The sequence below is a fragment of the Ceratosolen solmsi genome, unplaced genomic scaffold (genome assembly GCF_000503995.2).
Source record: "Ceratosolen solmsi marchali unplaced genomic scaffold, CerSol_1.0 scaffold10, whole genome shotgun sequence".
Taxonomy (NCBI): domain Eukaryota; kingdom Metazoa; phylum Arthropoda; class Insecta; order Hymenoptera; family Agaonidae; genus Ceratosolen; species Ceratosolen solmsi.
In genome coordinates, this window is record NW_011948412.1 from 23,863,826 (window position 1) to 23,883,089 (window position 19,264).

The following is a 19,264-nucleotide window of genomic DNA, read 5'->3' on the forward strand; positions in this document are numbered from 1 at the left end:
TAATTTCGTACACAGTAGATATATTAATATACTAATTTTGTACATTAGTACGTAAATATTTAAACCATTATCTTTAAGTATATATAGTATAGTATTTCATACATATTTAATTGAATATTTTTTAATTACTAATATATTATATATTTTCAAAATAAATTAAGTTTCTTTATAAGTAAAACATTACTCGATATTTGATTTGTGCAAAATTTGATTGATTGCGTAAAGATGAGGCAGTTTTTAAACTTATAATTAATTAAGAACTAATAGATATAAAGATTAAAATAAAATAAACTTAAAATAAAAAAGGCGTTTTAATTATTTATTAAAAATATTAATGCTCTGCTGTTATTTAATTAATTATCTAAAACGCAATTGCACAATAAGAAAGATTTACATACAAAAATATAGGAGAAAGTGCATGTAGTTGAATGTTGATAACGTAATATGTAAATATAAATGTTATTAGCTGAATACATTATTTTCATTGGCTTGTACAAAATCTAAATCTTAAGGATTAAAATATTTATCATCATTAATAACAAATTAAAGTTGTTCAGACCTTTTGATTCTTTTTTTCTCTTTTTATATTTAATAAATTTTGAATAATTTTATCTTTTGATATAGTAAAAAATTTTTAAATGTATTTCAGAAACTTCAGAAACGAGTTATTGAAACTTGTTAATAATTTGTTATTGTGAATTCCCGATTAAATAACTAAATATGCATAAGAAAAATAATGAAATTATGTAATTTATTTATATAATTTCTTTGCTTATAAATTTTCGTTCGAAAATATATTGTAAGCTACAAGACATTGTACATTTCAGATTTGTAAACTTATATTAGCTAATGACTGTAACTACGGAAACGTAAATTAGAAAGTTACACCTTGAAAAGTACGCCATTGATAAAAAGAAAGAATATTAATTTTGAATAAAATTTTAGGAAAAGTATTTTTCATTTTTTATGATTGCAAAAAGTTAAATGTAAGCCAAACTATAATCTTAACTGAATTTCAATATAATAAAAATATTAATATATTTGATGATTATATTAATGTCATTGTGCATCCGTAATATATAAAATACACCTATTATGTATAAGACTGGATAAATCAGTGTTATGAATTAAAAATCTAATGATTCAATCTTTACTTGTTAAAAATCCACGATATGACAATGTTTATGCTGATGAATCGAAGCAGTTTAATGTTCTCTTCCTCTGTATATTTTTCTTTTCTATGGTGTGTGAATCAATTTTCTATTAAAAATTATGTTTATTTTATTATGCAATTGGACTTAAATGAATGTAATAATAAAACTTCTAAGACATGCGTTAAATTACTATAATAAGCCAAAGCTGCATAAATATCGATAATATTGCAAGAAAGAAAAAATCTTGCCAAATGTTTGTGGAGAGTTATAATTTCAGCGCTATTGATAGGATTGATAATTTCTCCTTAAACAATATTTTTGAGGAACAAAGTATATGGTATAAGAATTATACAATAATATTATCATATAAATATATATAAATAAATTAGTACCAAAATTGCTGAAGAAAATGTATAGGTTCATTATAAAAAATATTGCGCACAATACACATTGTTCTGGATGGTAGTTCTTTTTTTATAAGATTCACTAGAATATTTACCTATTGAATTCTATCAAGTCAAATTAAATATTCTATATATTTTATTTATCATCAAAATTTCTATCCAAAAAGAGGTGAGTGTCATGAAATTTCAAACTATAGATATTGCTCCTTGATTAAACAATGAAAGATCTTATAATAAATCTTTTTTCTGTTAAAAACTTCTTCAATTGTCAATCTTGGTTTAGCAATGTCCAGATTAAGATGTGTAAAATGTTTATTATAATAATATTTATATATATGATAACACATGTGTCAAAGATCAAGCACAAATATATATCTAAATAATCTTATAATTTATTTAATTGCAGATCATTCATTAAGCTATAACTTTGACTGTTCATTGTGTAGAAATTTTAATAATCATTCTTGCTTTTCATCATCTACCTATTCTGGAATAATTTCATGTCTGATAAAGTAAAATTTTATTTAATGTAAATAATTATAAATTAATGTTGGCCTCCATGAAATAATGTTGCTGATAAATAAAAATAATTATATAAATCATTTATTTAAATTTTTACCAATATCAAAAAACAAAGTCGTTTTAATCGAGTATTGTAAATAATATCTTTCTGTTTATTACAAGGTCAAATCTTAATACACTAAGCATTCGATGGCAATTCAAAGAAACCTCTTTGCGAATTCGTAGCCCCTCCCCCCTTTTCACACGCGCGCGCGCGCGCGCACACACACACACACACACACACACACAAAATACATTTATAAGATGCAACTCAAAGTGGGCGCATCGAACGATCAGCATGAATATTTTGTGTGTTTTACCCTAATGCAGGTCTGACGATGAGAACGCCGAAATCGGTAGCGGTTATTCAGGTTTGCTGTTGCGCACGCGACCCTCAGTCATGTCTGCTGCGAGGCGGCGCATGGCCATCAAAGGTGCAATCGCTGACTCGGCAATCACTCAATCAATAGACATCCTTAGCAGCATTCTTAACAGCCAGGAAATCTGGCACTCCAAGAAGACCAAAGTCACCCTTAAATCTGATGGCTCATTGTTAATCGATAAACCCAAGCAAGATATTGAAACCAATAATAATGAAAGTCCTATTAAGATAGAGAATGTCAAGTCTGTGAATAGAGAAAAGCCACTTGACCTCACTAACGTAAACTCAAATAATCTTGTGCAACAAGCACCAATGTATAATAGCCCCCGTGGTGGTAATCGCGGCAGTAACTATCGAGGCGGCGGTAATTATCGTGACAATAATCGACACAGTCATGGTGGTGGTAACTACAATAGTGGAGGTGGTGGTAATTACGCTGGTGGCGGTCATGACTCCTACTCAGGCGGTGGTGGCAGGCATAGCTTCGGCGGGACAGGCAATTTACCTCAGGATTACTCCGCTGGTGGACCCAGTTATTCTTCTAATTATGACCATCGTAACATGCCACAACCACCGTCGCTAATGGGCATGCAGTCTCCCTTTCGTAGTCGAAATCCTCAAAATTTTCGTAACCGGTTTCCTCCTCCTCAATTCAATCAAGAAGATCGATCATCGCACGGTCGTGATTTTTCCTTTCGGCAACAGTTCCCGAGATTAAGAGTACAAGGAATTCCGCCTCCGCCACCTCCATTAGCATTAAGAATGCCTATGATGCAAAATAATGAGAATCGGGGACCACGTGACAGAGACAATAGTAGTAATATAGGCGGATGCACTAGTTACGACAATCAAAAATACGATTCCTATCAGTCGGACATCCGTGGATGTAATGATAATAGATTCGGTGACGACGAGTGTAATATGTACGATGATCTTGAAGAAACACCTCGGAAATTAGACAGTCAAGATATACATATGGAAAACGAAGGTGAAGACAGTGCGAGCACGTTATTACCGCCTCCTGAACCGCCTTCTGATCTCCTTGACTTTGACGAGAGTGAGAGAGGCGCGGACAGTGATGGCGAAGAACTTGTGATCGATGATACACCAAGAGATGATGCAGGTAGATCGGTAGGACCTCACATCAGTGCTGACAAGTACGATCCATTCGCCGAAGATAGCGATAGCGATGATAGCCAGCACCAACATCAAAAAAGCAATACAAAAAATAGTCATAAAGATGCTATCGCATCTATACAGGGCTCAGTTTTTCGACCTTCGTCGGAGTCAAAGCATGACGATGCAAAGTCAATTATAAACGACGATACATCGATAATAGCTGGTAATGTTTCATATAAAGATAATGCATCGTCTATGAAAGACAATGGTTACTCGAATTCCAAAGCTAATAGCGATTCCAGGCCTCTGGAACCTCCTCCATCGATCTTTGGTTTTCCTGGATTAAATGTTGAGACTGACGCTCTTTCAGAAGACGATAGAAGGATTGAAAACGATGAAAAAACTATCAAAAAGAAGAAAATTTCCATTCCTCGAATTCGTTTGACAGCATATGATGACGACGAGGACGAAGATTCAGAATCGGATTGTCCGAACTTTTCCATTTATTCATCAGAAACGATAGACGTTGCTAGGCATACTGAGCAAGCAATGTCTTCGCAAATCGGACCATTAGAGTCTTCTACAATGATTACCGATATATTCGACAACAAACAAGAAGAGCCAAACTTAAAATCTTCGGAATCAATTGAATCTATTCCGTTAGAAAATAGCGAAAGTGAAAGCACGAACAAAGACGACAATAGAAACGTAACACCATTAGAGCCACCACCCGTACCCCATGGTATACTAGATGACGGCATACAAAATAAAGTCGATAGTCCTAAGCCATTCACATCATCATCCAAACCTTCGTCTGAACTTGCATTAGAAGATATGGAAGAGACAGCTCCATTACAACCGCCACCAACGCCGCCAATGGATAGTTTAGTAAGTGCTGCTGGGTCTCCGATTGCTCCTCTGGAACCACCACCGATGCCGCCTATGGATTCATTAGGCGATGACCCATTAGATCCCCCTTTAACGCCTCCGATGGATATATTAAACGGTGCTCTTCCGTTGGAGCCACCACCGATGCCTCCACTGGATTCTTTAGATGATCCACTACCATTAGAACCACCACCAACTCCGCCTTTAGGAGCTCTAGATGATGGAATTACTCCTCCTTTAGAACCACCACCAATGCCACCATTAGAAGTACTGGAAGGCGTTTCAATATTAGAACCGCCACCATTGCCACCAATGGCACCACTGCTTGGACTCGATGTGCCCCCTCCATCGTTACATCATCTGGGACCACTCGACAGACCTCCACCACCTATACCTTCTCTAATTAGACTCGACGGACCACCACCGCCACTAGAACCACCGCCTATGCCTCCTATGGGCGATTTAGATTTAGACGACGATAATGAAGAAACTTTGCCATTAGAGCCACCACCAATTCCACCAAGTATTTTAGGAGACAACGAAGATCTATCTCTAGATTCATCAAGTGAAGAAGATGATTATGAAGAAGAAGAGGAAAGCGACGAGGATACCCCTGTTATTGGACCGAAAAATAGGGGAAGTAAGAAAAGGTTATTAAGCTGTAAGAAGAATGATGAACCTAGCGGTGAACAAGACGAAGACGTTATTGTCGGTGACGTACAAGCTTGTGATTTAACAGAATCCGAAGCACCTCAGTATGTTGATGCAGTACAGAAAGAGCGGCAAACCTTAAATAAGACATCAGGAAAAATTCAATTAGATAGTAGAGGCAAAATTACTTTCAAGATCGGTAACTTAAGTAGACTTAATAAAGTTAACCTTTATGACGAGATAGACGAAACAGATATATCGCGGACAGATGTTGAAAAGGAAAAAGAAAAGGATAAAGAAGATAAGGATAAAGAGAAGGACAGGCATAGAGATAAGGATAAGGAGTTGAAAAGGAAGGATAATTTTGAAAAGTTAGATAAAGTAAAATATGATTCTAAGTGCAAGTATATCGAAAAAGAATCTAAGTCAAAAAATAAATATGATGAAAAAAAAAGTTCTAGTAAATCGAGTAAGAATAGTTCTAAGTATGACGAAAGCTCAAAATCTTCAAAAGACTCGAAGGGCAAGCATAAAAGTACCAAAGACTCGAAATCCAATAAAAAGTATCATGAAAAGATTTCGCACCAGTTGCAATCAGGTTGGGATATCAAACCCGCGGACATGACAATTTCTGGTGAATCGGAATTAGAAAGCATGATTGGTAGCCCTTTAAAAAAAGATAGCCCTTCTAAAGTAGAAAGTTCTATTGTTAGTGATAGTACTGTAAGAAAAATCGAGTCATCCAAGTTATCGTTAAAACCAATTAATATAGATTTGGACGAACTTCAGCAGACTTTAGACAAAAAACTTGTAGAGCTTGAAGATTTAAATAAGCTTCATCCTGATGAAATGGACCTTGCATCTGTAACTGATAATTTAAGATTTGTTAAAAATAAGGATGACATGAGCGAAGATGAATTCTCTACCCAAATAATCGGTATAATTGATAGAGAATCAGAAAGTAATGATAAAGAACTTACTGGCTCAATTCCGGTTATCAAATTAACAGAGCAAGAAAATACATTGCTAGACGAAATAGAAAAAACTTGTGAAGCTGAATTTATTAAAGAAAAAAATCCGAGAAAGGAAATATTGAACAAAGAAGAAGATAAGCGTATAAGTGATATTAAACAAATGGAAGTCGATCGTGAAATTCACGATGACGAGTCGATATTAAATAAAACAGCATTGACTGAATGCATTCAATCAATGGAATTTAAAGTACATTCGAAAAAGTTATCCGATAAAATTGATAATGAGTACTTAGAAGAGGAAAATGAGATATTGAAAGATGACGAGGAAAAAGAAGAGGAAGCAGCAGCCAACATGGATGGACTAGAGAGAATGATGTCAGCAGATGATGACGAGGAAGATGTGATCATAACTGCTGAGCCCAGCGAAAAATCAGAAATCATCGATTTTGAAACTGCCGAGCTAATGGACAAACCTCTACAATATCATACGGATTTTAATAATGACAGTTTTCAATTCGAATCGTCTGCCGAGGCTGCAAATGCTATAGCTTCAACGTCTACGACTTCAATTAACAAACAAAATCGATTGAGCGAGGAGCATATTTCTGAATGGGAGGCTGAGGGTGCCTTTACACCATGTAAGGATGAACTGACCATTACCAAGAATATTGACTTACGTGTTACGTTGACAAATCGTACGGTATCTCTAATTGAGAGTGGCCTGGAGCCTATAACACCTACGAAGGATAGAATCAGTGACGGATTAGATGGCTGCAGAACTCCAGTGGGTTATGCTGGTCTCGGTACTGAGGCCATCTCTGAAACCGACGAGGCTATGAATTTCGAGGATGAGCTCGCTTTACTGAACATGCGATCCAAGGATAGAGACGTTGAAGAAGGTGAAATACCTGAAGATAGGCCTAGAAAATTACAGGCGGGTACGAAAGAAATACCGCCGTTGGAAGAAGAGACCAAACGAAAGCGTAAAAAGGACAAAAAAGAAAAAAACATGAAGGACGCAGAGAGAAATAAAGAAAATATAGCTTCAGAAAATAATTTAGTAAGTACGTCTTGGAAAAAGGCAACTAAATCGATAGCACCTAAAGAGCGCCAATATCGAGAAAAGCGATCTAAATCAAAAGATCCTAAGGTAAAGAAAAAAAAGGATATCCTTAAAAAAAAGGAAAAGCGTAAAGAGTTGCCACGTTATGACGTACGGCGACTTGTCGCTGAAAAACCACGAGCCCGTAAAGATGAATACGGGCGTGATATACGCGAAAGTTCCCGCAGTAGATCATTAAGTTTATCAAGAGAACGTTCACTTTCCTTTGTCAGACGTAGCCATTCTTATACTCCGAGAGTGCGCAGAATATCAAGGAGCAGATCGAGATCCTGGTCCAGGAGCAGGCGCTCGCGCAGCTTTCGGTCCCTGTCCCGTCGACGATCTCTGTCTCCACGAAATAGAAGAAACGAAAAATTAAGAAAACGTTCGCTGTCACGGGTTCGTCCTAGAAGTCGAACTCGCACCAGGAGTCGATCCCGTAGACGATCGATCTCTCTTCGTCGTAAGTCTCGTCGATCTCTTTCCAAGAAACGAAGAACGCGGTCTCGATCTAGATCTAGAACGCGATCGAGATCGAGGTCGAGGTCCAGATCTAGGTCACGAAGGAAAGAAAAAAAGAAACACGTATCAAGATCGAGGTCTAGGGTACGAAAACGTTCGCGTTCCAAGAGTCAGAAGAAGCGTGAGAAGAAACACTCGAAGCGAAAGATTTCGAGATCACGGAGCCGCTCGCTTGACAGACGCAATTGGGAACATCATCAGTTGCCCGTGACCGACAAAGTCGTAGATCGCAATTTTGTTCGAGAATCAAGCTGGACAGCCCAATGGACGCCTTCTTGGTCGCGCTCACGCTCCAAGACTCCGCCGATTGCACGACCTGAAAATATTGCACGTAACTGGTCACCACCAACGATGACTTTATTAAATACAGTTAACGTACAACCGAAGAATCTCAAGGTTATTCTTACAAATAAAGAGGCTATTAAAAAGAAGAAGAAAGAAAAGCGCAAGGAAAATAGGAAGGTGAAGGAGGCCGATAAGAAACGTAAGACCAAAAAAACACGAAGTCCACCACCGTCGAAAGAAGTGTTTGCCAGTGGAGATAATATTCTTGTAAGTGTCTGCTTCAATAAGGATAACGAGGTGCAACCTACGACTGGCTTACCCGAATTGCCGGAAACGATACCTCTTCTACCACCAGTTAAGCGACGACGTAGAGAACCGATACAATTGGAGTCTTCCCAACTCCAGGTAGTACCTGCAAAGAAGTCAAAGAAAGACAAAACGAAAGAAAAAAATGGAATTCAACGATCAAAATCGCCTTTGAAACAAACGAAAAAAAAAGAAAAGAAAAAATCCAAAGCTGCCGAAATTGCAGCAACTAAAAAACCTATGGCAGTGATTGACCTTGATCAGTCGCCTTTTCGAGAGCAAACACCGTCTCCCAGAGATGTAATTATTTTAAGCGACGACGATGATAAACAAGTGACAGTTAATGAAGAGTTAGAGGAGATGGGCACCCCAGAGCAAATACAACAAGAGTCCCATACCCCTGCGAGGTTGGACACTCAGTTCCTTCAAGGTCCGAAAACTCCACCTGAACCTCAAGTAAAGTTCTCAGTTGCCAGCAAGCAGAGTAATCTTAGACCATCGCTTCTAAATCCGTTACTAGAGGAAGAGGAGGAAATAGAAATGGATGAGGAAGATCCGGAAATGGAAATTGAGGATATGGCCGAAATGCAAGAATTGATGGATGAAAGAGTTGAAGAAGAGCTGGAGCTCAGAGCCCAAGAGGAATTAGAATCAAGGATGAAAGTAGGTCCGAATACCCCACCCGAGCCCCCCACATCACCGCCGACTTCTCCAGACGCTTACGATCCCTTCGATCCAACTAAGTCGAGATCGCCGACTCCTGAGGTAAACAACCAAGAGGACAATAACGTGAATGAGCGGTTGCAGGAGACTAGAGATTCTCCTGTCGAGATCGAAGAGTCTCAAGTCAAATCTTCGGAGTCCGGGTCTCAACAAGACCAATCCGAGACGAAGAATACAGACAAACCGAAGATTATATCAATGGTCACAATAAAGAGGCCCTCTCCTGTTTCTAACACGCCTCCATTGGCTGATCAATCGGAAGCTGATGGTGCCAGTCCACCGATCTCGGTTCCATCAAATCCTCCAATATCCCAGCAACAGCAACAACAACAGCAACAGCAGCAACAGTCGCAGCAACAGCAACAACAGCAAATCGCACCCCAGGTGAACAACTTTCCTGCTATTAACCCCGTATTGGCAACTGTCGCTGCAGCTGTTCAGCGTAGTAGTATATTCAGTGCAACGTCACAGCTTGTCGGGCCCAGGAATCTCCTTCAGGTAAATCCTTTAATAAATTTAAGATTATCCTGCATGCTATTCACATTCTATGACTTGGCTGTTGTTTAACAAAGCCTCGCTGAAGATCATTTAAATTTATTTATATTCCGTCAAAGTGTTCGTCCTTTCTTTGGTCTGTAATTTATCTTGTTTTAATAAATTTCTTCTTGAAATGTAACATATAAAAGCATGGCGTAGTTTTATTCTAGCTTTCAACTTATGATGTATATTAAAAATTCCATAAATTTATATGTTTTTAATTTAAAATTTAATTGAACGGAAAAATTACAGTGAAAATTATTTAATGTATTTTATAATTAACAATACAATGATTTATATAATAACAAGTACAATTATTTATTCAATGCCTTTGGAGTAAGTAAAGCTACTTGTTGACAGAAATTATCAATAAATAAAAATCCGAGTATATTTGTATTATTACTTCATGAAATTCTCTTTCAAAAGATTGTGGCATAATTTAATGTTACAAACTTTATAATGCAATCTCTTTCGTTTAGTATACAAAGTCACCATAAAACAAAGGAGTTTTTCAAAACGTTAAGTTATGCTTGTCTTATGGAATATTGCAAGTACTTTTTGTACTTATTTTAGACAGAATATTAATCGATCGAAGCTTTGTGCTTCGCAAATACCCAACAATACTTAACTCGCAGAAAAATTATCTTGTGCAGAATAACCAGCTTAAACAACAACAACAGCAACAACAGCAACAACAGCAGCAACAGCAGCAACAGCAGCAACAGCAGCAGCAGCAGCAGCAGCAGCAGAGGCAAAGCTTGCCAAACATATTCTCCAACTCGTTACCGAAGCCGGGGCCTTTGCGCACTTTGCCCATAAAGCTCCAGGCGAAAAATTTGTCAATGGTGGGCCAAAACGGCAGTGACACAAACATCGAAATAAACAACGACAACGTGGACATGTCCTCGCCGTACTCCCCCGGCTCGAGCCTCAGCGATGGCCTTTTCGATCCACCCAGTCCTGCCTTTAATAGTTCACCAAATGTAGCACTCTCCACTAAGCTACGCAAAAACCAAGAAAAGAAGGATGCTTTCGACGCCCTTTTTGATGCTTCGCCTATTGTACACAAGACATCAATGAAGGTCCGCATGAAGAAAGGCGAAAAGGACAAGAGAAAAAAGGGTAATGCCATTTTTCGACTTCGTTTTTCCTTCTTCGTTTATTTCATTTACAACTTGGCTACACAAATGCTTTCTTTGCATGAGCCTTCTTCTTTTCCATCTTTTTATTCGTCGATGCACTATTCATACAATGATCTGATATCTTCATCAATGGTCTACAATTATTTTACCTAGTTACGTATTATATGAATTTTGTTTAAGCGAAGATCGACATTTCGATACAATATACAGTAATATTATCGATTATCTAACTGAAAATCTTAAATTGCTTCACTTTCTGACATTATTGGAGTGTGAATATGAAAATCATTCGATTGCATATATTATAAAATTTTGAAATTAAAAAATACACAATTGTGAAATCAGAAATGTATTTTAGATTCATTCTACATTACCGTTATTTAATATTACATAATATTCCAAATTTAGTAATAAGAGGTTGCATTCGAAGTTTTAATAATCATCATACATTAATTATTCTATCAATATCATACGTATGAGAAATATTTTCATAATTTATGAATATAATTCATATAATACAATTTAAATATAAAAGTAATTAAAATGATAATCATGGCGCATACAAAGATTAAATAGGTTTATTCGACAATTTTATTAGTGTGCAAAATGGTTACAAAATTATTTATATAATGAAAAAACTTTCTCATTTAATACTTTAATCTCATTTAAATAGTTCGGTTAAAAGTTAAAAAGTTGTTTTTCAAGAAAAAAGAAAAGATCTTTATATTTGTATTAATGTCAAATCGATATTTTTAACTATCAATTTATAAGTCCTATTAGATACATTTATTAAGTAATATAAAAATCTTATTTTATTTTATTTCTGGCTAAAAATTGTTGTGGTACTACAAACCTTGTTTTGTTTGAAGTTTTTGCACTTACCAAATTAAAATATTAATGCCGTTCTTAGGTTATATTTGCTAACTTATTATTTTTAGGCACTCATTCCAAAATTGGTGTCCGTATGGATGAGAATCAACTTCAAATATTGGACGATCTTCCTAGTTCCGCTGTAGAAATGCAAGTTAAAGATAAGGTGAACATTTTTAATACCATTACCGTTATTATATCTTCATAATAATACAGTAAGATTAATAATAATGTTACTATTTTGTTTATTAGTTTTTGAAAAAACTGAATCGACAAGAAAGAGTTGTCGAAGAAGTTAAATTAGTATTAAAGCCGCATTACACTAAAAAACACGTAACAAAGGAAGAATACAAGGATATCATGCGAAAAGCTGTTCCAAAGGTATAATTTCTATTTGTTAAATTTTATTCGCAATACTATTGCTTTTTTTTCAGATATGTCATAATAAATCGGGTGAGATAAATCCAAAGAAAATTGCAACACTTATTGAAGCCTATGTTAAAAAAATTAGGAACAAGAAAAAATCTTTTGGACCTGCACCTACATTACCAGCAACAAATACGACAAATAAAAAGCCTGTGTAAGTGCATTAATTTTATAGTTTTTATCAAAATTTTGAAATTAGTAATTAAGTTACTTGAATAATAATATAAAAATATGTATTACAATTATTTATATTGCCTTTTTTGTTAAACTAATACATATATTTTTCACATGAATTGCAAATATATACATATATATACATATATATATATAAAAATATAAATAGAAATATAAATATAAATATATATATAAATATAAGAGAATATTATACTTATTAATATTCAAATAACATTTTGAGAGAAAATTTGTATTTTTTCTTTATAGAAAAACTTTGTGGAGTTGATTCAACAAAGCGTAAGTCCAGAGCATCATTGTGTATTCTCAGATGGGTAGAGCAGTTCTAGGTGTTGCATCTTGCCCAAAATTAAATCGCACAGTTAATGCGCATGGTAAGTGATCGTAATTTTGTGAATATCCTTGGAAGAGGAAAAAAAAAGAAGTACGACCGAGCAGATTATAATTGAGACATCGGCCGAACAATGTGTATTGTATGTACATACTTAAACCGAATATAAGCGCAATATTTTTATTTATCCAAGTGCTAACTTACATGTGACCATTGAGCGAATTTATACATGAATTAACAGTTAAATTGTTAATTTTATTTTTCGTTTAGAGGACACTTATTAAAGATAGGAGAGATATGTAATTAAAAAAAAATAATTTAAGATTTAAGAAGAAAAAAATTAAAAATAGACAAAAAATTCATGAAAATATGAAACAAGAAACATGTTTTTTGGGTTGCAATTGCCTTTTGTTTTTTGTTCAAAGAATTGTGTGAACTGTGGGTAAAGATTTTTTTAAATAATTGAATCTAAATGAAAGATTTAATAGTAAGAAAGAATATAAAGAAAAAAAAACAAGTTAAATGTAAAAAATGGCAGCGTTAGAACATATACACAAAAGCATAGATTGATTATTATTAACCCTCTATCTTGATTTTTTCCAATAAAAAAAAACTGTTGTACAGTTAAGCGAGACGATCTGACGTTGGGAAATAGGAGGCAAAGTGATCACGACTTTCTTTTGTTTTTATACCGTAAATGCGACAAACTAATGATAAACGATGTTTATCTGTGTAAAAGAACTTCAAATAAATTAATTCACAAATACAATGAAGCATTACATCTATACTTTGTTCCTCTAAAATATACTTTAATTTTATAATAATGCATGTACTTTTTCCCTATATTTAATTCGTAAGTCTTGTTATTTTTAAGCTTGCTTTTACTAAAATGTATAACAATTTATTTTAGGAGACTACAGTGCTCTATAAAAAATTACAATGCATGCATATATTGATCTGGTCAAAGATTAAATATCTGTTAATGTGAAGTAAATAATTTTCTTATAATTCAGTTATAAATGTAAAATCTTTATTACTTAATTACGTTCATTTGTCTCATTTGATCGGAATTTCATCCATTCGTTATGCTTACAACAGTTCTAATTGATTTTATGAATAATAATTAATAAGTCATTAAAATGTAAAAATAATAATTTGTTCATCTAATATCGCAAATTCTTCATTGGATTTGCACAAAAATTTTTATTTAGCGATGGCAAATCCAATACGATTGTTTCCCATATCGAACTCAGTGTAAAAACGGCCAATAAATACATCGCCTAAAATCCATAGTGGACCTCGTGGTGGATCGATATCAATGCCCATAAATCCACTAAGGCATACGGTTTGCCCGAACTGAGTAACCTAAAAAATAAAAGATTACACGTTATTTACATTATTTGTTTTTAAATTTTATAGGAGTAAGAAATGGATTCTATTCTATTGATTTATTAAACTAAATATTATTTTGGCAGTCAGTTATATTATATAATAGAACATCAATTAATTCGATAAGATATACGTTTGATACTTAAATAAATATTTGATATTTATTGATAAAAACAAATTTTATCAGTAATGCATGTGAATCATAATAAGATTAATTTTTATCAAATAACTTTTAAAATAATTTTTACTGACAATGAGTATTAATAGACATATTTTTACTTCAGTTTTTCAAACTTTTTTGCATCAGTCATATTTTTGTGATTAATTAATAATACTATTAATATTAAAAAAAGAGTAAAAAATTATTAATAAAATAAATTTATAACTATTTTTGCACGTCAAAACATTAACGGTAATTGCAATGAAATTGAAATTGAATTAAATTAAATTAAATTAAAATTAAATTAAAATTAACAGTTTTATAAAGCGTTTTTCATAATAAAATTATTATAAGAATAACTATTGGCCTAGATTAAATTATCAGAATATATTTGATTTATCAATTTTTAATCAATTATTGACAAATAATGTTTTCTTACCTTTAATACGTAGTCGTCTCCTGTTAAATTAAATGTTTTATCACCAATCATAAAATCAATCGTAGGTAAATAGGGAATAGCAGAGCAGCTGATCTATATTTAGAAATGTATTAAGTTAATCAATATTCAAGCCAATTATACAATGTTTAATTATCATTACATACCATTGCTTGACCAGCTGTAATTGGAGTGGCTCCAATTTTCTTGTTGATTCCAGCAACTTCGCGAACAGGTCCGGCAATAAGGGAAGTTCCAGTGTCAGCGATAGCTTGACAGCCATTATTGCAAAATGTTTTTCCACCAATGTTGATACTCAAAGTATTAAATTAAAAAAATAGAGTACATACTTATTTAGTATTCTTAGTTATGGAGAATTTTTTAGATTTTTATATATACAAAATTATTTAAGACTTACTTATCCATTTTGAATTGCCAATAGCCCTTATTGCTAACAGGAACATATGTGAATTCACCAGTGTAATGTTCAGGATCAGAACCACCTAAAAGCATTTCTCCACCAATCTTTGAAGTTGGATCTCTAAAAATTGAAAAATCATCTATACTTATGAAATTTTTTAAAAATAATCTTTTATGGCAATAAGTATTTACCTATTCAAATAGAAACTAAAAACAGGTTGAGGAACTAAACCTTGTTTGACCATATTATAGAAAACTGGAGTCACACCATCAACTGAAATTGTATCATATGCCATTCCCATAATGCCATCAAATTTAGCTACTACAAAAGCCAATCCAGGTTCACTTAATGCTTCAGCAAATGTTGTATCTTTCACTTCCACACCCGCAATCTAATCAGTTATTAAAATTAATAAAATAAAAATTAAAACTGCCATTTCTTCTAGTTTTACTAATGCTTACAGTAACAACATCATTTGACAAGAATCCAGATAAGCTGCCAGAACCATAACGAATAGCAAATTCAGTTCCATTTGCTTTATAAGTATTTGAGCGTTTACTATTATACTTATGGTGCAATACTGTAGCAATAAAATGAAGATTAACATAATTTATATTCAATTGTATGTTTTTTGAAGATATAATTAATGGTTCTTAAAATAATAGTAATAAAGTAAGGTTTTAGGAGAATATAAACTAAAATATTAAGAGAACACGTGAAGTTATATTATTTTGTTTTAATACTTATTAATGATAATATATAAAAATACACAAATACTTACAGCAAGCAATATTTGTTATGTGGCATTTCTTAGATGGTACCCAAAGATTCGAAGATCCTGTATCAAAAACAACAGTGAAATTTTGCGGAGGTGAACCAATAGAAATTACTCCATAATACTGAGCATCTAAATAATTAGAAAGTGGCTCTAGTATTGGTTCATCTCCATAACGAAGTTTTACTTGAGTGAGTTCAGTTCCTACATCGAGTAATCTATTTCTAGGTGATTGAAACCGGTGTACTGGAATCCTATAAAATAATTTTTTTACTTATAATTAAAAAACTAAGCCTCAAAATATTATTACACTAAAGATATTTTTATAAGATTTAATTCCACATAATAAAGTCATAGATATTTAAATAAATAAAATTATTAATGGAAACAAAAAATTGTAATGACTCATTATTCTTCATCAAGTAAATTTAAAATGATATCAAAGTTCGATGAGTAACTATATTATCAATGTAAAACAAAATTTATAAATATACAAAATATAATGCTAAATTTGTTAAATAGCTCATTTATTTTTATTGTTTATTTTTGTTAATAGCTTATTAATTTTATATAAATATTTTAAAAATTGAAACAGATTTATAAGCAACTTTATGAAATCCATATTTCAAATAAAAAAATTTCATCTTAATATTTAAATAAAGTGACTAAATATTAAAAATATTAGATTAATATTTATATATACTTATGTATTAACATTTATGTATAATCAAATTTTTTAAATAAAACTGCTACCTATACTTACTATATTTACTATCTTTTTCAATATTAATTAAATAACGATATTACAAATTATATAATGTTAAACATGATTAAAGAAATATTGAAAATTTGCTAAAAGATACTTGGAATTTTAATTTAATTATAATTTTAATAATAAAAACTTATAATTAATAAATTAATGAGTTAATGAAGGTTTCTTAAAGTTATTTCATCTGAAAAGGGTAGGAAATAAGTATATAATAAATAAATAAGTAGTAAATAAATCCAATAGTAAAAAAGTATTTCATAGGATATTAAATATTTAAATTTTAAGTATGTAATTTACAGTCCATATTTTAATATTTGTGTTAAAAAATATTGAAAAAATTATTAAATATTAATATATAACATAATTAATATTATAGTAGAATTTATAAAATGAAACAAAGAATTATTCATTCAAATTAATACGAAATCAATGAATAAGAAAATGGTAAATTGAGAATGTAAAGTGAAGCAAGTATTGATTGCAAACATTATTTAAATTTCAAGAACTAGAACTTAAATAAATGCATCATTAAAATAATTTAATAGAATGATGAGGCAGATTAAATAATAGATGAAATAACTAAGATTACTATGAGGTACTTAACGTAATTTATAGAATTTTATTATATTATATTAAAATGGTCTTGGTATTTGAAAATTATTGAATAAGTTGAGAAAGCGTCATGATGAAGAAACAAAAGTAATATAAATATCTCTCTACCTAATCAGATCAGCATTAATGAAAGCGAGGTAAAAACTTGCCCAAAAGACAAATCGAAACATTTTTTCAATACACGTTTATGTAAGTAACGAAAGTCAGTCAGTCGCTATGAAAAAAAAATTATCTCTTTGTTTACGAAACGAAGTCCGCAAACGAACTGTTACTAACTGGGAAGCTCAATGACATTAAATCATAGTTTGTGTGCCCAGTGCATTCACTGTAGGTGCTGTTGATATTTTGGTGTCACGTGATCGGGATATCGCGTCCACCGTCCACTGAGACGCTTCTTGCATTCCGTCATGCGAATAGCCTTTGAGGTTAATATTTGAAGAGTAATTTTATAATCTAACCGACTCATTTCATTCATTTTCAATACTTTCAACTGTCAGATTAAATTATATTAAAATTATGGTTTATAATAATAAATATTAATTCATTTTTCGGTAAATTTTAATGTTATTTATTACTTACAAGTTAAATGTAAATATAATTCCATAAATAGCGCTCTAATTTTAATTTGTTCTATTACGAATGATTACAATAAACGCCTATTTCAAAAAATCCAAAATTTACATAAGGAAAGATGTTTAAAAACATTGGTTATAAAAATGTTTAAAAACATTGATACTTTACTTACTAGTATTTATTTATTTTTCACTTTATATTTGTTAACAAATTAAACAAAGAAAAAAATTGCTTAATATTTCTATACTTTTAATTGATTTATTTTTAATCTATTCGAGTGGCTTACATAAAAGAGTACACACAATAAAAATTTTAATTTCAACAAAATTAAATAACAAGTAATAATTTTCATCATAGTTGCAAATAAATTTAAACTCATTTTAAATAAATGGAATATATATGCTAATGTATTATACAGTAATTTACATTCGATTTGTAAATTAAATAATATATAAATAATATATAATAATATATTAATTACATGTATATCACATGATTTCAGCTGATATTAATTTTAAAATACGAGATAAGATATACTTTCATTTAAAAAAAAGAATAATTTTTTTTATTGTATTTTATTATATCTGAATGTTATATTGATCTATATAAAATAAATCGGAATATATGATAACGTTTAATATTTTTACTCCAATAAAATAATTTTTAAAAAGCTAACACAGCAATTAAAACAAATTTATAATTAAATTACCATATAATTAAATTCAGCTTAAAAATTTATGATATTAAAAAATATTTTGATTGTAATTGATAACAAACTGAAAATATAACGATTAATATATAGTATTGAAATTTAATTAATATTTAATGAAATGTGTATTCGCTTGTGTGCTTTTTTACAAATGCTTTTTATAGGTACTTTTTAAGAACATATTTTATAAATACTTCGAAGAATAATTTTTTTAACGATAGCTTACAATCTTGTATAAAAATAACTTTTAGCGTTTATGCACAGATTGCGTTGATTATACATACATATTATTATTAATAATTTTATTAATAAATTACAGTTCATACTAAATATCTATCAATAGCTTAAAGATATTTATTATATTTATTTATTAAATTTATTAAAGATATCACGCATCGTATATTTAACTTTTTGTATTGCAGCATATAATACTTGGTTTTGTTTACACGATGGACATCCTAAATAAATATTAAAATTTAATGTTTCAGATAATCAACTTTTAATGGTTATATTAATGCACATCTTATATCTGCTCCTTTGCCATTTTTGTATAATTTATATAATTTTTAAAAATTTACACAGTATAATGGATAGTTATATATCTAAAAAATTTGCATGTTTCATTAAAATAAATTATAAAATAAGTTTGCATGTTCAATTAAAATTATATTACATTTATAAATTTGTTATTTGTGTCTAATTAAAATCTCTTAATAATGTCTGTTAATTGTAATCTTTTAATTAAAATATTTTGGTAGTGTATCATTACATTATATTAAAGTTTTGTATATAAATTGTCATTAAGGGTATATCATAAAAAGTAAAATAATATAACTCAAGATTATTAACAA

The 19,264-nt window shown here is 31.4% G+C and overlaps 2 protein-coding genes across 2 annotated transcripts in view; one reads left to right on the top strand and one right to left on the bottom strand.

Moving 5' to 3' along the window:
• The window catches only part of PHRF1 (PHD and ring finger domains 1), a 30,650-nt gene extending 17,308 nt beyond the window's left edge, over nt 1–13,342 (top strand). The window contains exons 9-14 of the mRNA XM_011500417.1: nt 2,450–9,569; nt 10,262–10,730; nt 11,689–11,786; nt 11,873–12,001; nt 12,055–12,200; nt 12,488–13,342. Of these exons, the coding sequence (XP_011498719.1) occupies nt 2,450–9,569; nt 10,262–10,730; nt 11,689–11,786; nt 11,873–12,001; nt 12,055–12,200; nt 12,488–12,506 (7,981 nt within the window). The 3' untranslated portion in view covers nt 12,507–13,342. The remainder of the gene's footprint in view (nt 1–2,449; nt 9,570–10,261; nt 10,731–11,688; nt 11,787–11,872; nt 12,002–12,054; nt 12,201–12,487) is intronic.
• Nucleotides 13,343–13,577: 235 nt separating this feature from the next.
• Nucleotides 13,578–17,420, bottom strand: cathD (cathepsin D). Its single transcript, XM_011500429.1, has 8 exons — nt 17,240–17,420; nt 15,757–16,004; nt 15,437–15,555; nt 15,167–15,366; nt 14,973–15,095; nt 14,722–14,869; nt 14,558–14,650; nt 13,578–13,934 (listed from the first exon to the last, which is right to left on the bottom strand). Exons 1-8 carry the CDS (start codon nt 17,299–17,301, stop codon nt 13,773–13,775), a joined length of 1,155 nt encoding a protein of 384 aa, XP_011498731.1. The 5' UTR covers nt 17,302–17,420; the 3' UTR covers nt 13,578–13,772.
• Between the last annotated feature and the right edge of the window lie 1,844 nt (nt 17,421–19,264).

Coding starts and splice junctions, on each gene's coding strand:
- cathD (XM_011500429.1), bottom strand. CDS start 17,301: ATGTTTCGATTTGTCTTTTGGGCAAGTTTTTACCTCGCTTTCATTAAT. Junction 15,556..15,756: donor CATAACAAATATTGCTTGCT/GTAAGTATTTGT, acceptor TTATTGCTACAG/TATTGCACCATAAGTATAAT. Junction 14,870..14,972: donor TGGCAATTCAAAATGGATAA/GTAAGTCTTAAA, acceptor TAATACTTTGAG/TATCAACATTGGTGGAAAAA.